Source organism: Tupaia chinensis, unplaced genomic scaffold, assembly GCF_000334495.1.
Source record: "Tupaia chinensis unplaced genomic scaffold, TupChi_1.0 Scaffold000359_1, whole genome shotgun sequence".
NCBI classification, from domain to species: Eukaryota; Metazoa; Chordata; class Mammalia; order Scandentia; family Tupaiidae; genus Tupaia; species Tupaia belangeri.
Window position 1 is genome coordinate 818,323 of NW_006159855.1, and position 20,448 is coordinate 838,770.

Below are 20,448 nucleotides of genomic sequence, written 5' to 3' on the forward strand. Positions count from 1 at the left end.
GGCCCTTAGGAAGGAGCGGGTCTGGCAGGACGAGAGGGCCCTGGATCGGACGTGGCGTTCTGGTGTTTTCTGTGGCGCGGGAGGTGGTCGAGCCCCGCCCTCTCTCGCCGTTTCCCGCCTTCTCCCGCCGCGTGCGGTTCTGGCCCGCCGGGCTCCGCACTCCTACCCTTCCTGGCCAATTCTGGGCCCTCCATCAAGTTGCAGCTTCTAATTCCTAGAAATTTCTCTGTAACCCCGTCTCGCGTTTCGTTGGGCCACAGCTCGCATCCCCAGCTGCCGCTTTTGGTATTTTCTCTGTATCTTTGATGCTCTCTGCGCTGTCCCTCGTATGGACTTGGCTCACCGAGACTTCACAGCCATCTTCCTGTTACCAAGGGGTTTAGAACAGATTTAACAAATGTATCTTTTTCTTTTTTAATAATTATTTTATTTAACTTTATTTATTTTAATTTGACCAGAGAGGGACAGAATGAGAATGAGAGTGAAAAAGCAAACAGCCAGGTCCAGGACTCAAACCATGGTCAACCAGGTGGGAGTTTGGTGTCCTTAACCACCGTGCCACCTGCCCGCCCAACAAATCTGTCTAATGGAGTAGTTGATTTAAGTATATTCCTCTTTAAAACCATTTGCCCTCTTTAGGTCAATATACTGAGTTTACATTCTCTAAAACCCAGGCCCTAACCTGGGAGTAATTGTTAAAAACCGTTGTCAGATGTGGGTTGCCCTATTCTCTGGTCTATTTACTCGTTTTCCACCTTTAGAGAGATTCTTTAATCTCTGAATCTCAAAAGTTCTTCATCTACAAGAGGTCTTAAGAACGTTCATGAAAAATAGGTTTCATGAAAAAACTGAATTTCAAAAGCAATTTTCTTTTTTTTTTTTTTTTTTTTTTAATGGAGTCTTTTGCTATAGGGTGCATGCACTCACCAGAGAGACGGACAGAAAGCGAGAAATCATCCTCCAGGGCCATAACTATGCCACAGTTCCTTCTCCATTCTCCTCTGGAGATTTTGGGCACACATGTGCAATCCAGTCTGGGGCTGGAACCCTGGGTTGACTTTGGAGTTAAGTGACGTTATTACGCAGATGTGCTGGTCCCAAGGTATTTGGTTTTTTAGAGAGACTTTTGCTATAGGGTGCGTGCACTCCCTGGAGAGAGAGAGACAGAAAACAAAAAATAACTCTCCAGTGGAGATGGCCACACCACTATCCCTTCTCCCCTATTCTATTCTGTCTGGATTTGGGGCACACATGCACATGCAACTGGTGTGAGTTTTAAGCCCTGGGGGCCAGGACTTGAACTGTGGGACTATGTGGGAGTCCAGCGACATAAACATTATTCCATCAGCTGGTCCCATCAAAAGCAATTTTTAAAAATTTGCTACAAGATGAATAGCCACCTCTGAGGGTGGCTACTCAGTAATTTCTTACTCAGTCTTCTCAGGATTTTTTTGACATGCATGCACATGAGCCTGGTGTATTTTTCAAGTTACTTGTCCAGGACAACCACATTGTTGGCCATGTGAGATCCAGAACTGAAAGCAGTACTCCAGTGTGGCTAGAGTAGAAAGTGATGAAGGGGAGTTAGTTAGGCAGGGGTAAAACCTAGAGGACCTTTTTTTGTTACCATGACTTAAGGATTTGTGGCTGATTAGAAAGCAGTGAAAACTGGGACCAGCAGGGGATGTGGTGGTTGAGGCATTGGACTCCCATATGGCTGATGATGGTTTGAGTCCTGAGCCTGGTAGTTTGCTTTTTCTCTTTGCCTTTCTCTCTCTGGTCAAGTTTAAAACAAAATAATAACAAAATTAAATAAGTAAAATAATTTAGAAGAAGCAATGGAAACTGAAGAGTTTTCAGATGAGACTGGACTGCATGGAGAATAAGTCATTACATTATTTGTGTTTTAGAAACATTTTGTTTTTTAAAGAATTTATTTAATGTTCTGTATTTTTAAATCTTGCTACAGGACACATAGGTTCACCAGGGAGAGATGTGGGGTGGAGGTAGGGGAGGGAGGGAGTGCGTGAAAGGAAGCCAACAGGTCTGGGACTTGAACCACGGTTGGCCATGTGTGGGAGTCTAGAAAAGTCATTTTAGATGCTGTGTAGAGGTGGACAAGTTAGGGAGCTATTGTATTTCTGGTGAGAGATGATGGTGCCGTGACATAAGGTGGTACAAGTGGAGATGGGGAGAAGCAGATTTGAGAGAGATGTCTAGGGAATAACATTTCTAGGGCTTTGTAGTAGGTGTGGAGGTTCAAGGTTAAAATTGTGAAGAATACTGTCCCGGTTTCTGTTTGAGCTACTGACTGGGTAACAAGGAAAAAAGAGGAGAGGCAGGATTTTTCTCTCCACCTATCTGTACTCCTCCCTTTAAGTTGCATAGCTACTCACTAAATCCTATCTGCCTAATATGCTTCTATTTCACTCCTTCCTTTCCATTGCCCAGAGTCCCACCCTAGTATAGACCTTCATCCCTACCACTGAAATAGCCCCCAAGTAGTCTTCTAGCCTCTGCTCCTTCCCATATTCCCTCCCTACTCTAAGCTGCACAGTGATGGCAAGTTCAGTTCCCTCAAACACTTTTCCAACCTTGCCAGCTTGTCTTATGCTCAATTTTGATGGTTTTTAGGTCTTTACAGAATAAAATTTTAAAGTCCTTAGTCTGGTATTTAAGATACAGCAATTTATTCTCAATTTACCTTTTTAGCCTTCCTACTTACTACTCTTCAGTAGTCATTTTCCCAAAATAAGTTTATGAAACCCTCCTTCTCAATAATGTGTACCATCTGGTTGTCTTGGCTATCTAAATTTTATCTCTAAGTTCCACTTCAAGGTTTTTTCCTGCAGGGAAACCTTGACATTCGAGCATATTACATCCTTAGCCATGTTAGCTTCTCATTTGTTTCTGTATCATTTACTTAGTACTTAACATTTATAATGCTATTGCTTTATTAATCTATCAGACATTAATTTTTTACATATTTATATAATGTGCTCATATCTCTATATTTGTAATATATCATATATTTGATGTTTTATACAGCTTTGATCTAGATAGTATGCTGAGTAGATGGTAAAATGGGCAAAAATGACAAAACCATTTGAAAAGAATCCAGTTTTTTTAAAAATAATTATTTATTTTAACATTATTTATTCATTCATTTTAACTTGACCAGAGAGAATGAGATAGAGGAAGGGGAAAGTGAGAAAGCAAGCCACCAGGTCCAGAACTGGAACCGTGGGCAGCCATGTAGTGTCCAATGCCTTAGCCACTGTGCCACCTGCTGGTCCCAAGAGTACAGGTGTTGAGCCAACCATGCTGGCAGAAGTGGTAGGGCACTCTATGATACTGGAAACGATGTGAAAGACCCAGGTTCAGATTCTTGATCAACCCGAGCAATCCCGGGAGGCTAGAGAGACTTGTGGTAGATTGCTTCGTGATAGACCTTGGCAAGAGTGTGCGTGTGTCTCTCTCTCCTTCAAGAAATAAAGTTTTTAAAAAAATACACAGAGGGGCTGGCAGGTGGCATGGTGGTTAAGGGCGTTGGACCTCTCCCATGTGGCTGACAGTGGTTCAAGTCTCAGACCTGGTGGCTTACTTTCTTTCTCTCTGTCTCTGTCTGGTCAAATTTAAAAAAAAAAAAGTTAAATAAAAATAATTCTTTTTTAAAAAGAAATACATAGAACACAGGTTCCTAATGAAGAAATTCCAGAGAATTCTCGAGATTATTTTGGTTAGGGTAAGTATCACCTTCTCATACTGTTAGGTCAGCAAAGTCATGAGTAATTTTATATTTCTATGCAAAATATGTCATGGCTTTCCTGACAACTCAATAGTTTATAGTCCTTCACCTGTTGAGCATCCATTGTATGTATCTATATTTGTTGTCTATGGAGTTAACAGATGGGGAGGAGGGAAATCAAGTTTATTTACTTCTGGAAGCTTTACCCACCTCTGATATTTCCCCCTTATAGTTCCCTGATATGAGCAAGTATGGACCAGAAAATTTTATCTCTGGCAGCAGAAAAAACAACAGACAAATTGCAAGAATTTCTTCAAACCCTGAATGAAGATGATGTGAGTTAGTTTTGTTTGTTTGTTTTGATTTGCAAGTGTACTTGGCGGGTAGAGAGACAAAGGGCTGTGTGAAAAAGCATCCCTTGGAGCCGGCAGGTGGCATGGTGGTTAAGGGTGCTGGACTCCCACATAGCTGGCTGTGGTTCGAGTCCCAGACCTGGTGGCTTGCTTTCTCACTTGCTTTCTCTCTCTGTCCCTCTCTGGTCAAATTAAAATAAGTAAATGAAAAAATGAAGTCAAATAAAATAATTCTTAAGAAAAAAATGCATCCCTTAATGGTGATAGCCATGTTGTAATCCCTCTTCCTCTATTAATATTTGGGGCCTAGCATGTTTTGCAAGCAGCTTAACATAATAGAATATATATCCGTAAATCTTTAGAGTATTTTTCCCTCTTGTGTTCAAGACATAAACCAGGCATGGGCACAGACTAAAAGCCAAGCTGGCATAAACAAAGGGTCGCTTTGTTCTTGATTGATATGGAGCAGCACCTTAATGTAAAACCCTAGGGGCATTTCCACTAAGGTCAGGAACAAAGCATTCATGCTGTTTCTATTAGTATTTAACATTGTCTGGTTGCTCTGATCTGCTAGCCAGTGCACTTAACCTAGAAAAGACAATTAGAAGCATAGAATAAAAAAAGATACAAAACCATGTCTCTTTGCAGATAACATGCTAGTACACCTGAAAAACCCTGGAGAATCAGTAATAAAACCATCTGTGAACAAGAGTTCATCAGGTAGCAGGATTTAAAATATGCAGAAAAATAATACCATTTATTCTGGCTCAATCTAAATAGGCCTAGCAAGGTGGCTCATTTGACCTTTGGCAAATGAAAAAGACAGATTTATTGTATTACTTCTTTCTCTTAATTAACTTTTATCGTACTTAGACAAAATCTAAACTTCCTACCATGGTCTATAAAAGTTTTTATGATCTTGTGCTGGCCCTGTAGCACAACGGTTAAACACTGTGCAGATAAAACTAGATCCCTCATTGCCATCTGGGGTTCCAGTTCCAGCCCCCATGGTAACACATGCATATCCAGGATCCTGATGGAATGTACATTTGGAAGAAGAAGGATTGCAGTATTTTTGGCGCCCGTTGAAGCTTCCAAGTCCCTGGTTAACTCACTTATATCAGAAGATTTCCTTGGCTACCCTAGCTGAAGTTGCCTCCCTTTCCTCGATTATTGTCTAAAACCAGCCTCTTAATGTACTATACATTTTTTTCCTGATTTTTTTTTTTCTGTTACCCCTATCCCTCCTACTGTATCGTAAATGATTGTGCTATACATTTCCATGTTGGAGACTACCCTGTAGCCTAGTGGTTGAAGGAGCTGGATCCCATGTAGCCAACCGTTCAAGTCCCAGCCTGGCAATTTGAAAAGTATGCTGTGCCTGTGTACATGCACGTTCCATCCCAACAGAATGGAGAAGTGGAGGAGAAAGTATTGCTGTAGGTCTATGCCCTCTTGGGGAATACTTTCTTCATCTCCCTTTCTCTGTCCTCTAGCAAACAAACATATACTTTTATAATTGAAAAAAATGTTATCATGTCCATCTTGTTCATCTTTGTATCCCTCATGGGGAAAAAGAACACATTCAAAGGTTTTGTTGACTCAGCCTCTATGGCATGGGCAATAGTGTAGTGAGCTGCAGTGCTGGAAAACACATGGCCATTCATTGGTTTGAATCCCAAACTGATCTGAAAACGTGCCTGGTCTACGTACACCCCGGATCGTAACAAACTGAAGGCCTAAGGAAAGCAAAGTGTGACAAGACCCTTTTGGGGGTGGGGGGGCTTTTCTCTCTCTCTCTCACATGCTCTCATGAATACAAATAAAATAAGCTTAAGTAAAAGATATTTGTTGAATGGATATATTTCCAAAATATTGCCCAGGACTTTGTGCTGAGGCTTTGTTTTGTGTTTTGGTGCTGATTGAAAACATTTAAGTTTTTGCTATAGGCTTGTGTGCTCTCCGGAGAGGAGAGATACAAAGACAGTGAAAGGGAAAGTAAGAAATCACCCCCTGGGGGAGATGGCCACACCATAATTCCTTCTCCATTGTCCTCCTGGGATTTTGAGTATGTGTGCACACATACCTGGCGTGCTTTTCAAGCTATCCAGTCTGGGACTTAAACAGTGGTTGGCTATGTGGGAGTTCAGCACCTTAACCACCATGCCACCTGCTGGCCCTACTTTGTACAAAGTACTCAATAAATGCTTATAGAATGGACGTATGAATAGATTTCAATGTTGGTAGCATGTATCATATTAAGACCTACCATGTTCTATCTAAAGAAATAGTATGGTATTTGTGATACTTAGTCTCTGAATGATTTAAAGCTAAGTGTTCTTTTTGTATTGAGAGTTTCGGTCTTTGGATTGGAAGAGCTGTTGCCAGAGACTTGTAGAATTTTTTTTCTTACTTTGATTACAGCTGACTAATCTCCTTCAGAATCAAGCAGTGAAAGGAAAAACTATTGGAGCACTCTTGAGAGCTATCTTTAAAGGTAATAATAATTAATGCCACTTCCATCTTTTCTGGTTCATTGGTGTATTTGTTCACTTCGGCACGTATCACAACTTTTCTTACTATATGAAGCCCATTGGCACATTTTCTGTGTTTTGAATAAACCAGAGCAGCAGTCTTCTGTCTAAAATAATTTTACCAAAGGGAGTTAAAGTGGCTACCTGAGATTGTATTGCTGGTATGGGACCTGTAGAAGATATACTTTGGATAAAGTATGCTTGGGTGTTCTTGTGCTTTTAAAATTGTGGAGAAGGAAACAGCAATGTTTATACTTAATCTGTGCTTTAAAAGCTGGGAACCACTAGGGTTTAATGAAATGGAGTATCAGGGGGACATATAAAGAGATTCTGAATTCCCAGTGTGGCATAGTTATTTCCCTATCTTACAAGAAGTGTCAGTTTCATATTGTTGCAGGTTACTACTCACAGTGGTTATATAAATTACAATAGGATAAAATTCTACAAGGCAAAAATTACAAGTGGCTATGGCCTCTATACGTGTGTGCTAACTTGCTTTATTTTTTCTCTAAGTAAATTGGGTCACACTGCAAGGGTACAAAAATGTATTTTCCTATTCATGAAAGAACTTCCAAAATTAAGTTGACTTTTATGGAAGCTTGTTTAATACTTTGTAAAATACTAGAGAAAAATAATGAAAGATATATCTATGAAGGGACTTAAACAAGTTCATGGAAAAGGAATTAAAGTACAGGTTTACTTTGGTTTTAGAGTTACCACTTCCCTGTGCACAGCTCTGTCCTAGCATTCAGGCAGCTTGATCAGTTTAAACACCTTTTATTTTTAAGAATTATTTTACTTTATTTACTTATTTTTATTTGACCAGAGAGGGACAGAGTGAGAAAGAAAGAGAGAGGGAAAGTGAGAAAGCAAGCTGCCAGGTCTGGGTCTTGAACTGCAGTCAGCCATGTGAGAGTTCAGCACCCGTAACCACCACACCACCTGCCGACCCCAACACCTTTTTCTTTTAATTTGCTAGAGAATGCATGTGTTTAACAGAGGGAGAGGAAGAAAGCACATTCCAATGGGACGTGATCAGATGCCATCCATGCTCTTCCCTTTTTAAATAAATATTTAATTTTATTAGTTATAATTTATTTTGCTATTAGGCATATGCTCACTACAGAGACAGAAGGAAAGTGAGAGGGACCAGTGGATGATGTAATAGTTACATTGCTAGACTCCCACGTAGTCAACGGTGGTTCATGTCCTGGACCCGGCAGCTTAAAACTCACACTGGGCGTGTGTGTATGTGTGCCCCAAAGTCCCAAGAACAGAATGGAGAAGAAAGGATTATGGCATGGCCATCCCCCCTGGGGGTTGATTTCTTGTTTTCTGTCTCTGTTTCTGGCAAGTACATGCACCCTATAGCAAAAATGTAAAAAGAAAGAAAAAATGAGAAAGCAAGCCACTAGGTTCATAACTCAAAACAGCAGTTGGCTATGTGGGAGTCCAGGGCTTTACTCACCATGCTACCTGTTGGCCCTGGCCCCAGGCATTTTTATTAAGTTTTCCAATCTCTGATCAAAGGTGTTTTTTCCTTTATTTTAGTTCTTTCAGCAATGTCTTGTACTTTTTCTTGCCCAAGTTTTTTGCTTCCTTGATTGTTTCCTATGTTTTTTTTTTTTTTGCCTTTTTTGATACTAATGTAAATGAATTTAGTTTTTAAATTTCCTTTCAGATTATTCATTGTTAGCATATGTGAGGGGCCCTCAGGAAGTTTATGGAAAATATGAGAAAACTAAGCTTGGATTTTTGGCATCAAGATAAACTTCTATTTTTTTTTTTTGAGGTTTTTTTTTTTTTGTTATTGAGCACATGTGCTCGCTGGAGAGACAAGAGTCAGAAAGCAAGAAATCATATCACCCCGTGCACTCGCCAGAAAGACAGAGACAGAGAGATAGAAAACGAGAATCGTCCCCTCCAGAAGCTACTAGACTGTTGGCTTTCACCATGTTGTATGGCTGTTTTTTTAAACTAGGCCAGGGGCGAGTGATGGGACCAGGGCACGTTAAAAATGCTACAAAACTTGCTGTTCTTGCTGAGATTCAGCTGTTTTTTATTGGATAAACACTCCCTGAACTGTTAAAAGCCTTTATTTTCCACAGTTGTGAACAGGTTGATTTTGACTATTTCATCAGTGTTCTGGAATCTCTGATGAAGATTTTCCAGGATCCTCACACTGCCATTTCTGCTGATACGACTTAGTGATATTTTGAAATGATGTTAAAATCATTAAATTTAGGATACTGGGTTCCCAAAAAGCTGACAGTTTCCTTCTTCTGTACTGAGTAATTATTCAAATAAATAAACAATATAGGTATGGGGCCGACAGGTGGCATGGTGGTTTAGGTGCTGGACTCCCACATAGCAGACTGCGGATCAAGTCCCGGACCTGGCTGCTTGCTTTCTTCTCTCTCTCTCTTTCTCGTCAAATTGAAGAATAATAAATAATAAATAATTCTTTAAAAACCATATAGGTGGAAGGAAAAAAGATGATATTTCAATCCTTTTACTTTAGCTAAATTAGGTATGTTTCAGTGTCTAAATATCTAAACATCATAGTAATCACATAGTAATTAGCAGTTTAATAATTCTATTTCTTTATTAAATTACAAACCTGTTTGTTTTTCTTATTTACCATACAACCTTTTAATATTTTTTTTTCTGTGTTCTGTACCACCTGTTCAAAACAATAAGGTTCCCCCTGCTCTCAGGAAGCTGGAGCCCTTAGAAGACGTAAGATATACACTTGTTGTGTCCAGTTAGTGGAATCGGGGGATTTGCAGAAAGAAGTAGCATCTGAGATTGTAGGATTATTAATGCTGGAGGTAAGATTGAAGACAAATTTTTTGTTTGGGGGAGGATTATTTTGGGTTTTTAATTTTTGAGGAAAGGAAAACTTAAGTGTCAAACGTAGTGTGGTTCCAATTTATGGATACAAGCAAAAATGTTGCTGAAGGGACCACACACCACCTAGATACGTATATTACATTTGGTATCGTGCATAGAGATCTCTTTGAAGAGTTGGCATATTTGAAGACATTGAGGAGATAATGGAAAATTCTAGCCTTTGAAGTCCTTTATAATTACAGTATAAGTATGAACCAGAATGGAAGGATTCCACGAATCCCCTACATCAGTGGTTCCCCAGGCTTTCTAGCACCAGGGACTGGCCTTGTGGAAGACAGTTCCTGCACAGATGGGATGAAGGTGGTACTGGGATTACCCAAGTGCACCGCATCCACCGTGCACCCCATTTCCACCACTATCACATGATAGGGTTCGCACTCCCTTGAGAATCCACTGTAGTGCTTGATCTGACAGGAGGCAGTGTGAGTGATGGGGAGTGGCTGCAGACAGACAAAGCCTTGCTTGCTCTCCTGTTCCCTACTCCCAACTGGAGGGATATCCAAACAAGCCACGAACCTGCACCAGTCGGTCCCAACCTTACAGGACCACTTCTGAGTATCAGTATCAATTCCGTTGTTTCAGCAAAAGATACTTTCTTGCAAAGAGATGTCAAAAACTGGATTTCTGCTTAAGATTTTCTTTGTCCTGTGAACTTTTAGGCTCACCGTTTTCCAGGACCATTATTGGTTGAATTAGCCAATGAGTTTATTGGTGCTGTTGGAGAGGGGAACCTAGTCAATGGAAAATCTTTAGAGTTATTACCCATTATTCTCACTGCCCTGACTACCAAAAAGGAAGTTATGACTTACGGAAAAGGTAATTTTCTTTCTTTCTTTTTTCTTTTTTTTGGAGAGGTTTTTGCTATAGGGCGTGTGCACTTGCCAGACAGACAGACAGAAAGTGAGAAATCACCTCCCCACCCGGGGGGGATGGCCACGCTGCAATCCCTTCTCCTCCTTTCTCCTCTCGGGATCTTGGGCACGCGCACACATGCGCCCGGCGTGAGTTTTAAGCCACCAGGTCCGGACACGAACCACAGTCAACTACGTGGGAGTCCAGCAACATAGTCATTATGCTAACTGCTGGTCCCATTTCTTTCTTTTACTGGCTTTTTCTCTAATCCCTTCAGCAAACATATTTCACAATGTATTTTGTATTTCTAGGTGAACTGAGTGGAGAAGAATGTAAGAAACAGTTGATTAACATTCTCTGTTCTGCCAGGTGAGTCTTACTAATTTATAAAGCTTCCTTGGGATTATAAGTGGCCAAAAAAAGAACTACCATTTACTTGAGGATTTTTTATCTGTAAACTTTTTAGTCCATTTTTTTGTTTATAAAATTCTACTACTACAAAACTAAGTCTTTGATGAATTTTTGAGGAAAAGATAGTTTTAGTAGTCTCCGCTCTAAGACTATATTTTCTGTTTATTATCCATCTTAGCACAGCAGTAACATAGCCGTTATGCTGACTGCTGGTCCCCATCTTTCTTTTTTAAAGAATTATTTTTATTTAACTTTGTTATTTATTTATTTAAATTGGACCAGAGAGGGACAGAGTATGGGGTGGGGCGGGGGGGCTGAGAAAGCAGGTTCAAGTCTGGTACTTAAACCATGGTTGGCCATGTGGGAGTCCAGTTGCCAGCTTCCCTGGCATGTTTATTAAGCCACTGGTCCAGGGCTCGAATTGCATAATGGGCCATATGGGATTCAGTCGTTTAACCTCCAGACTACAGGCTGCCCCCTTCTGTTTTTTAACGAATTTTAAAATGACTGCTATAAAGAACACTCCCCAGTGTTGCATGGTCGTGTCTTAATCCTTTTTCTTCCCTTCCTTTCCTGTCATAATTTTGTATATGCATGCCTATATGGCCAGTGTGTTTTTCAGGCTACCAGGTTTGGAATTGGGCATGTAGCATCTAACTTTCTTAACTGTTGTGCTCCAGGGCCAGCCTGTTCATCCATTAACTCTTTTTTAAGGTTTTTGCCACAGAAAACATGTATTCGCCAGAGAAATACAGAAGGCATATGAGCAATAACCCTCCCGTGGCAATACCCACACTGCAATCCTTTCTCCTTCACTCTTTTGGGCACTCATGCACATGTGCCTGGCATGATTGTCAAGCTGCTGAATTAGAGACTTAAACCACCTTCAGCCATGTGGGAATCCAGTGCCTTAACCACCATGACACCTGCTGGTTCTATCCATGAACTTTTTTGAAGAACTCATGTATACCCACTAAACTATTAGGTCATCGAGAAAGTCATAACATATTTTTCTGTACAAAAATGCATCATGACTCTCCTGTTGACCCAATAGTATATAAAGATTTTCCCACTAGTGTTAACGTTGAATATCACATACTTTTGATTTTGTCAGTCTGATAGGTTAAAAACTGCTATTTCATCGGGAACCAGCAGTTAGCGTAATGGCTATGTCGCTGGATTCCCATGTAGTCGACTGCGTTTCGCGTCCCCGAACCGGTGGCTTAGAACTCACGCCGGGCACGTGTGTCATCTTAGCACAGCAGTAACATAGCCGTTATGCTGACTGCTGGTCCCCATCTTTCTTTTTTAAAGAATTATTTTTATTTAACTTTGTTATTTATTTATTTAAATTGGACCAGAGAGGGACAGAGTATGGGGTGGGGCGGGGGGGCTGAGAAAGCAGGTTCAAGTCTGGTACTTAAACCATGGTTGGCCATGTGGGAGTCCAGTTGCCAGCTTCCCTGGCATGTTTATTAAGCCACTGGTCCAGGGCTCGAATTGCATAATGGGCCATATGGGATTCAGTCGTTTAACCTCCAGACTACAGGCTGCCCCCTTCTGTTTTTTAACGAATTTTAAAATGACTGCTATAAAGAACACTCCCCAGTGTTGCATGGTCGTGTCTTAATCCTTTTTCTTCCCTTCCTTTCCTGTCATAATTTTGTATATGCATGCCTATATGGCCAGTGTGTTTTTCAGGCTACCAGGTTTGGAATTGGGCATGTAGCATCTAACTTTCTTAACTGTTGTGCTCCAGGGCCAGCCTGTTCATCCATTAACTCTTTTTTAAGGTTTTTGCCACAGAAAACATGTATTCGCCAGAGAAATACAGAAGGCATATGAGCAATAACCCTCCCGTGGCAATACCCACACTGCAATCCTTTCTCCTTCACTCTTTTGGGCACTCATGCACATGTGCCTGGCATGATTGTCAAGCTGCTGAATTAGAGACTTAAACCACCTTCAGCCATGTGGGAATCCAGTGCCTTAACCACCATGACACCTGCTGGTTCTATCCATGAACTTTTTTGAAGAACTCATGTATACCCACTAAACTATTAGGTCATCGAGAAAGTCATAACATATTTTTCTGTACAAAAATGCATCATGACTCTCCTGTTGACCCAATAGTATATAAAGATTTTCCCACTAGTGTTAACGTTGAATATCACATACTTTTGATTTTGTCAGTCTGATAGGTTAAAAACTGCTATTTCATCGGGAACCAGCAGTTAGCGTAATGGCTATGTCGCTGGATTCCCATGTAGTCGACTGCGTTTCGCGTCCCCGAACCGGTGGCTTAGAACTCACGCCGGGCACGTGTGTGTGCGTGCCCAAGATCCCGAGAGGAGAATGGAGGAGAAGGGATTGCAGCGTGACCATCTCCCCCTGGGGAGTGATTTCTCGCTTTCTGTCTCTATGTCTCTCTCTGTCTGTCTGGCGAGCGCACGCGCCCTATAGCAAAAATCTCTCAAAAAAAAAAAAAAACCAAACAAAAAAAACCCTGCTATTTTATTACTTTAGATGGTATTTTGTTTATCTTGTTTTGCAGTCTTGCAAAATCAAACTTGAAGTAACCCTATTTTCTTCCTTACTAATTTTATAGTTCTGTTAACTAAGAGTAAACTTTTATATTCTTTATTATTTTATTTAACCAGATGGGATCAGCAGTATGTCATCCAACTCACCTCCATGTTCAAGTAAGCATCAGCATCCCCTTTTTCTTCATATCTTGCTTTGTGAACTTACTTGCTAGGAATAGAAATATATAGTAAGTCCGGATACACTTTCCCTGAATAAGAGTACTGTACCTCTGTTTCCTATTACAGAATTCCCTCCCTACCTCACCCCTTTTTGGGTTCTAATTATTTATCTAAAGTATAGTTTATGATTTATTGCCAAGATGATTTGCTTAGGTAAGGTTAAGGTTATTACTCCTCTTATAAGGGTCTTCACTGAGGAAAATCAAGAGAGATAGAATATTCCAGTAGCTCTTTAATTCTCTGCTTCCACATTTTCTTTCTTTCTTTTTTTATTTTTTTAGAATTACTTTATTTATTTTAATTTGACCTTTTGACCAGAGAAGGACACAGAGAGAAAGCAAGCCAGCCTCCAGGTCTAGGACTAGAATCACGGTTGGCCATGTGGGATCCAGCACCCTTAACCACCATGCTACCTGCTGGGCCCTCCACATTTTATTTCTTAAAAAATGTTCAGTTAAAATTTTAACCATAAAGCCTTGAATTGAATTTCTAAAATCAAGGCAGTGAGGCTATAGCTGGAGCCTTTAGAATCTTTGATCCACAGGGATGTTCCTCTGACAGCAGAAGAGATGGAATATGTGGTAGAAAAAGTGTTGAAGATGTTCTCCAAGTTGAATCTTCAAGAAATACCACCTTTGGTCTATCAGCTTCTAGTTATTTCCTCAAAGGTACAAATGAAAAACTACTTCTCTTTAATTCTGGTGATATACCCAGTTACAGATAGTCTACTTATTTATACCCTTGGTTCGCATGCTAAGACATTATTGCTTTCATTTAGTGTGTGGTGATTTGGTCTAGAAAAAGACCATGTTCCTCAGTCTAGGAAAACATACATGATCTCTTACAATACTGTATTTCCTTTGTGGTAATAAAAGGGATCAAGGTCTCAGAATGGGTGGACCGTGGGCCCCTTAAAGTCTAGCACTAAGAGGTATTTCAAAATTTGTTTAGACATCAAAGTATTGTATATATTCTTAGTATAATTCTGGGTGTAACTTCTTTACTTAAATCTCTCCTTGAGAATCCATTAAGCTGAAAAGTACTTTAAATTCAACTTAGTTATTTTACCCTTTTATTGGAAGACCTTACCTATTTTGTATCTTTTTCAGGGAAACAGAAAAAGTGTTCTGGAAGGAATCATATCCTTCTTCAATGACTTAGATAAGCAGCACAGCGAGGAGCAGAGTGGTGATGAGTGAGTAACAGAGAAATAAATACATTTCTACAAATTGAACTTGCTGTGTATTTTACTATATTATATTTTCTTTCCCCTCTACCTTCACTTTATCATAGAACTTCCCTAAACCTCAGCTAACTACGCAGTAATAAAGTTAGAGAATAATGCCGCCTCTAGTGCTTTCATTTGTACTTTTCCAGAAAAATAGCAGTAATTGTCTTGTAAGAGGCAGATTTAAAATTTATTTATTAAATGGCTACTCTCTTGGGAACCAGCAGTTAGCGTAATGGCTATGTCGCTGGACTCCCACGTAGTCGACCGCGGTTCGTGTCCCGGACCCGGTGGCTTAAAACTCACGCCGGGCGCGTGTGCGTGCGTGCCCAAGATCCCGAGAGGAGAATGGAGGAGAAGGGATTGCGGCGTGACCATCCCCCCTGGGGGGTGATTTCTCGCTTTCTGTCTCTATGTCTCTCTCTGTCTGTCTGGCGAGCGCACGCGCCCTACAGTGAAAATCTCTCCAAAAAAAAAAAAATGGCTACTCTCTGCCAGGAACTTTTTCACCTTGAGGGTATAGTGATGAACTAGTCAGACAAGGTCCCATTTCTCATGGAACTTACACTGTAGTGGGAAAAGAATATAATAAATAAAAAAATATATAGTGAAATGTGCTGTGTGGATAATTCAAATGGGTTGTATGACAAAAAAACATTATAATGTCCTTCTATCGGATCTACATATTGTGGCTCTTATCACTCAGACTTCACTTAAAATAGCACCTTCTAACTGAAACTGGACTGACAAAAGCCATGGTATATAAATCAGGAAGATGATCACTCTTAGATAGGAGAATAGTTACTAGTACGAAGGCAGTGCACAGTATGCATGCCTGTGCAGGTGCCAGATGCTGCTGTTCTAAGCACTTTAAAGCTCAACAGCTCTATTTTGCCTCTGGATGCCTTATGAATGTGGAAGCCAAGAGTCAGAGTTACGCTGCAGAACTCATTCTGTAAACCCTAGTGTCACCTCCTTATCTATGATTACTCCTAGTTATTTGACTTGATCATTTGATCAGAAGGTGGCCATTTGTCTGACTTATAGAAAGCTGACAGAAACACGTTTAGGAAAAAATGAGCTGTTTTGACCACATTATGTTCAAGATACATATTATCCTTCTGTAAGGAGGTGTTAAGCAGTTACAGTGGTATTGGAGAGAGGTGCCATCTGGAGATAAAAACTGGAAGAAACTAAAGCCATGAGACTAGGTGAGATTACTTAGGGGGAAAGCATGAAGAGAAAGAAACACAAGACTGAGCTGTCCACCATTTAAAGGTCAAGCAGTTGAGGATAGTGAGCCAGCGTCCCTACCCCCCAAAAAAAATTTGAGAAGAGGCCAGTGACAGTGTCCTGAAAACTAAGAGAAAGTGTTTCAAGAAACAAATGCTTAACTATGTGGAATCTGCTGAGACATTACAATGGGACTTTGTTGACTTGGCAATATGGGGGTCATTTATGACCCTTGCAGAATAGTAAATGACAGAGAGAGCAGGCTAGGGAGAGGACAGAAGCCTGAGTGAGTTGGATTGGGAAGAGAATATGAGATAAGCACGAATGATGACTACAGACCATGCTTTCAAGAATTTTCTTGCAAAAAGTGGCAGAGAACGGGGCAGTAGAAATTCTACCTATTTCTGTCTCCAGTGACCCGAGTTCAGTTTGAGTTGGTCTGCTTGTTTGTTGCACTTGTCTCTACTCAAACTACAGTTCATACCTTCCTATTAAACCTTTTAGGCTACTGGACCTTGTTACTGTTCCATCAGGTGAACTTCGTCATGTGGAAGGCACTGTTATTCTGCACATTGTGTTTGCCATCAAATTGGACTGTGAACTGGGCAGAGAACTTCTGAAACACTTAAAGGTAGTACCAAGCTCTTAAGATGATCCTGGGTCTCTATGAAATGAGAGTGGTTGAAATTAACCCTTGATTATACCAGTTAGTAAGCCCTAGATTTAAAGGATCTCCTTTCTTTCTTTCTTTCTTTCTTTCTTTTTTTTTTTTTAAGAAATATTAAATTTATATTTCTTTTCCTTTCTTCTCTTTTTTTTTTTTTTTTTTTTTTTAAGATGTCAGGAGCATATGTGTGCATGCCCAAAATCTCAACAGGATGAAGAAATGGAGAAGGGACTGCAGCATGACCACTCCCCATTGGGGGATGCTTTTCCCTCTCCCTCTCTCCCTATTTCTCTCTCTGGTGAGCATATGCACTCTCTGGTAAATTTAAAACAGAAATAAAAAATCTTAAACTTTACTTTGATTTAGTGTTTATAATAAACTATTTAAAACTATTTGGAGTGTATTGTAGAACTGAGCAAATAAGTAAATATTCTTTCTTTTAATTTGCTTTAGAGCATGTGTGCTTGCCAGAGACAAGAGACAGAAAGTGAGAAAACACCCCCTAGAGAGCACGGCCATCCCACAATCCCTTCTCCGCTTCTCCCCTAGGATTTCAGGCACACATGCATACACACCTGATGTGAGTTTCAAGCCACTGGGTCAGGACTTGAACCTGGACAACCATGTGGGAGTCCAGTGACAACCAATAGGCCAACTGCTATATATTTATTAAATTTTATTTAATTTTTTTAAAGAATTATTTTTAATTTTATTCATTCTTTCATTATTTTTATTTGATGAGAGAGAGCGAGAAAATGAGAAAGCAAGCCACCAGGTCCCAGACTTGAACCGTGGTTGGCCATGTGGGAGTGTCCAGCATCTTAAACACCACGCCATCTGCTGGTCCCATTAATATTATTTTTAACCTGATTGAAGAGTGATAAGGAGAGAAAGTAAGAAAGCAAGCTGCCAGTTTCAGGATTCAAATTGCAGTTAGCCACGTCGGAGTCCAGGTGCCTCAACCACCATGCCACCAGCTGCCCACACACCCCCCCCCTTTTTTTTTTTTAAATAAAAATAAAGATTTTTGCTATAGGACACAGAGACAGAAAGTGAGAACTCACCCCCTGGAAAGATGGCCACGCCACAATCCTTTCTCCTCCATTCTCCTATTGGGCACAAATACACTCATGCCCAGCCCGAGTTACAAGCTTCCAGCTCCTGGACTAGAACCACCACCAACCATGTGGGAGTCAGTGATGTAACCATTTCATCTGCTGGTCCTCCTCTTCTTAAATATTCTAATGAAGGGAAAAGATGAACCTTCAATATTCATTTTATAGCTAATGTTTTTCTCTTGCCCCAGAATCTAATCAGGCTTCATGTGTTGTCTTTGGTTATTATGTTTTTTCTAGTATCTTTAGATTTTTTGAAGCATTCAGCCCAGTTGTCTTGTATAATGTCCCACATTGTTGGATTTATCTGATTGTTTCCTCATGAGTAAACTCAAACACTTTTGGCATGAATACTTCAAAGGGATGTTGTATACTTTATTTTTACAAGGTTCAGCAAACTTTCTGAGAGGATCAGATACTGGTTTTTGTTTTGTTTTGTTTTTTTTGCCAAAGGACATGTGCACTTGCAGAGAGAGAGGGAAGGTGAGAAATCACCCCCAGGGAAGATGGCCCACTACTGTCCCTTCTCTTCCACACTCTCCTTGGGGTTTTGGACAGGAACATGCCTGTACTCAGCATGATTCTCAATCTGCTGGGTCCAGGCTTCAAACTGTGGTAGTCCATGTGGGAGTCCAGTGCCTTAAACCACCATGCTAGCTGCTGGCCCTGATACTAAATATTTTACTGGACTTTGCAGGCCATGTCATCTCTGTCATAACTACATAGTTCTACCATTGTAGCAAGAAGACAGCCATAGACAATACATAAATAAGTGGGCTATGTTCCAGTAAAGCTTTGTTACAGACACTGATACTGAATTTCGATTTTCACATGTTTTGACATAAAGAACCATTAAAAAAACGTAAAAACCAGTCTTAGCTCACTCTGTATAAAAGCAGGTGATAGGCTGGATGTGACTGACAGACTAGTTTGTTAGCCAGTGTTGTGTGCTCTACATCAGGAGATGTGTAATATTGGGCTGTCCAACCAGTGATGCTAAATTATATAGATAACATAATGACCATCGGTTTTCTTCATTTGTAAAGATATATGTATCTCTTTATAATCAGAAAATAATCAGTGGGATCATGATTTAAGATCCTGTAAAAATCTTTTTTCCCCAATGATCTTTCACATAATAGTTTTCATTTTCATCACAATAGTTTCACATAATAGTTTTCACATGTACTCAGTAACTGTTCTAATATGTTCTTTGGTGAAATGTCTGTTCATTCAAGTCTTTAGCCTTTTTTCTTTTTTCTTTTTTAAATTTTGCCAGAGGGCATATGTGGTTTCTGTAGAGAGAGAAGGAAAGTGAGGAAGCACCCCATCTCCCATGGAGAACAGTCATGCCTCAATCCCTTCTCCTCCATTTGTTCCTCCTTTCAGGATTTTGGGCATGCGTGAAAATGCATCTGGGATGTTTTTTCCAGCTTCTGCATCCAGGACTCCAAACTGCATAGTCGGCCCTATGGAGTTGAGCTGCCTTAACCACCACACTATGGGCTGGCCTGACCATTTTTTTATTTGTCTTCTGATTGCTGTGAAAGAATTCTTTGGATAGTTTGGATATTCTTTGGATATTTTCTGTATAGGTTCTTTGTATATACATACATATATATAGTGCATATAGCATATGTATACTATATACTATGTATAGTGTATACACGCATATATATAGTTGCTGACTCACTTGAGCTTAAATTTTTTTAGGGTGACTTAATTTTTATTGATCATTACTATTATTTTTTTTAACCAGAGAGAGAGAAATAAAGAAAGCAAGGCTCCCAGTCCAGGACTTGAACTGCGGTTGGCCATGTGGGAGACTAGTGCCATAACTATGCCACTTGCCAGCCCCTCTGTACAGGTTCTTTATCAGATGTGTACAAATAGATTTAGCTCTGGTGGTGTGCACTGGTAAGATGCCATACTCTGAAGCCCGAGGCCACATGGGAGGCCCAGGTTTGACTCCTGGCCCAATCTAAGTCTTGGGGATGGTGGCGTGCCCCTGTCATCATAGCTGCTGGGCAGACGAGGCAAGATGATCATGACTTGGAGAGAGAGTATCTTTTATAAAGAAATGTTTCCCCCAGTTTGTGACTTGTCTTTATTTTCTTGATGGTATCTTTTTTTTTTTTTTTCTCCCCTTAATGATATCTTTTGAAGCACAAAAGTTTAACATTTTGTTGGGGATCTGGTTTTATCAATTTTTTTAATAAATTAGGCTTTTAGTATTGCCCATAAAAATGTTACCTACCTACATCAAGGTCTTGGATTTTCTGTGTTTTCTTCTAAAAGGTTTTAATTTTAGCTCTTACATTTAGGTGTCCTATCCATTCAAGGACCTGTTTTTAAGTATGGTATGTTATTCTTTTATAGTGTTAAGTAGTGACTCCTATTTGGTTCTTCTCTTCTAGGCAAGACAGCAAGGAGATTCCAGTAATAATTTATGTCCCTTCAGCATTGCTCTTCTTCTCTCTGTAACAAGAATACAAAGATTTGAGGAACAGGTATTTTTTTTTTTTTAATGACATTTTGGTTTCTTTTGGGGATGATAAGAGAGGGTCCCTATGAATCTGTATTGATATTGATATTATCCATTTCTAAATAATTCCATTCACATCCTGCT

General features: G+C 40.1%; 1 protein-coding gene and 1 pseudogene across 1 annotated transcript in view; one reads left to right on the top strand and one right to left on the bottom strand.

Moving 5' to 3' along the window:
* Window positions 1–20,448, top strand: part of FANCI (FA complementation group I) — an 86,243-nt gene that overhangs the window by 21,307 nt on the left and 44,488 nt on the right. The window contains exons 2-11 of the mRNA XM_006152788.2: window positions 3,981–4,083; window positions 6,526–6,598; window positions 9,336–9,466; window positions 10,208–10,364; window positions 10,712–10,769; window positions 13,472–13,513; window positions 14,121–14,244; window positions 14,686–14,771; window positions 16,542–16,668; window positions 20,237–20,329. Of these exons, the coding sequence (XP_006152850.1) occupies window positions 4,000–4,083; window positions 6,526–6,598; window positions 9,336–9,466; window positions 10,208–10,364; window positions 10,712–10,769; window positions 13,472–13,513; window positions 14,121–14,244; window positions 14,686–14,771; window positions 16,542–16,668; window positions 20,237–20,329 (975 nt within the window). The 5' untranslated portion in view covers window positions 3,981–3,999. The remainder of the gene's footprint in view (window positions 1–3,980; window positions 4,084–6,525; window positions 6,599–9,335; window positions 9,467–10,207; window positions 10,365–10,711; window positions 10,770–13,471; window positions 13,514–14,120; window positions 14,245–14,685; window positions 14,772–16,541; window positions 16,669–20,236; window positions 20,330–20,448) is intronic.
* On the bottom strand, window positions 4,476–4,617 carry LOC114008598 (uncharacterized; annotated as a pseudogene).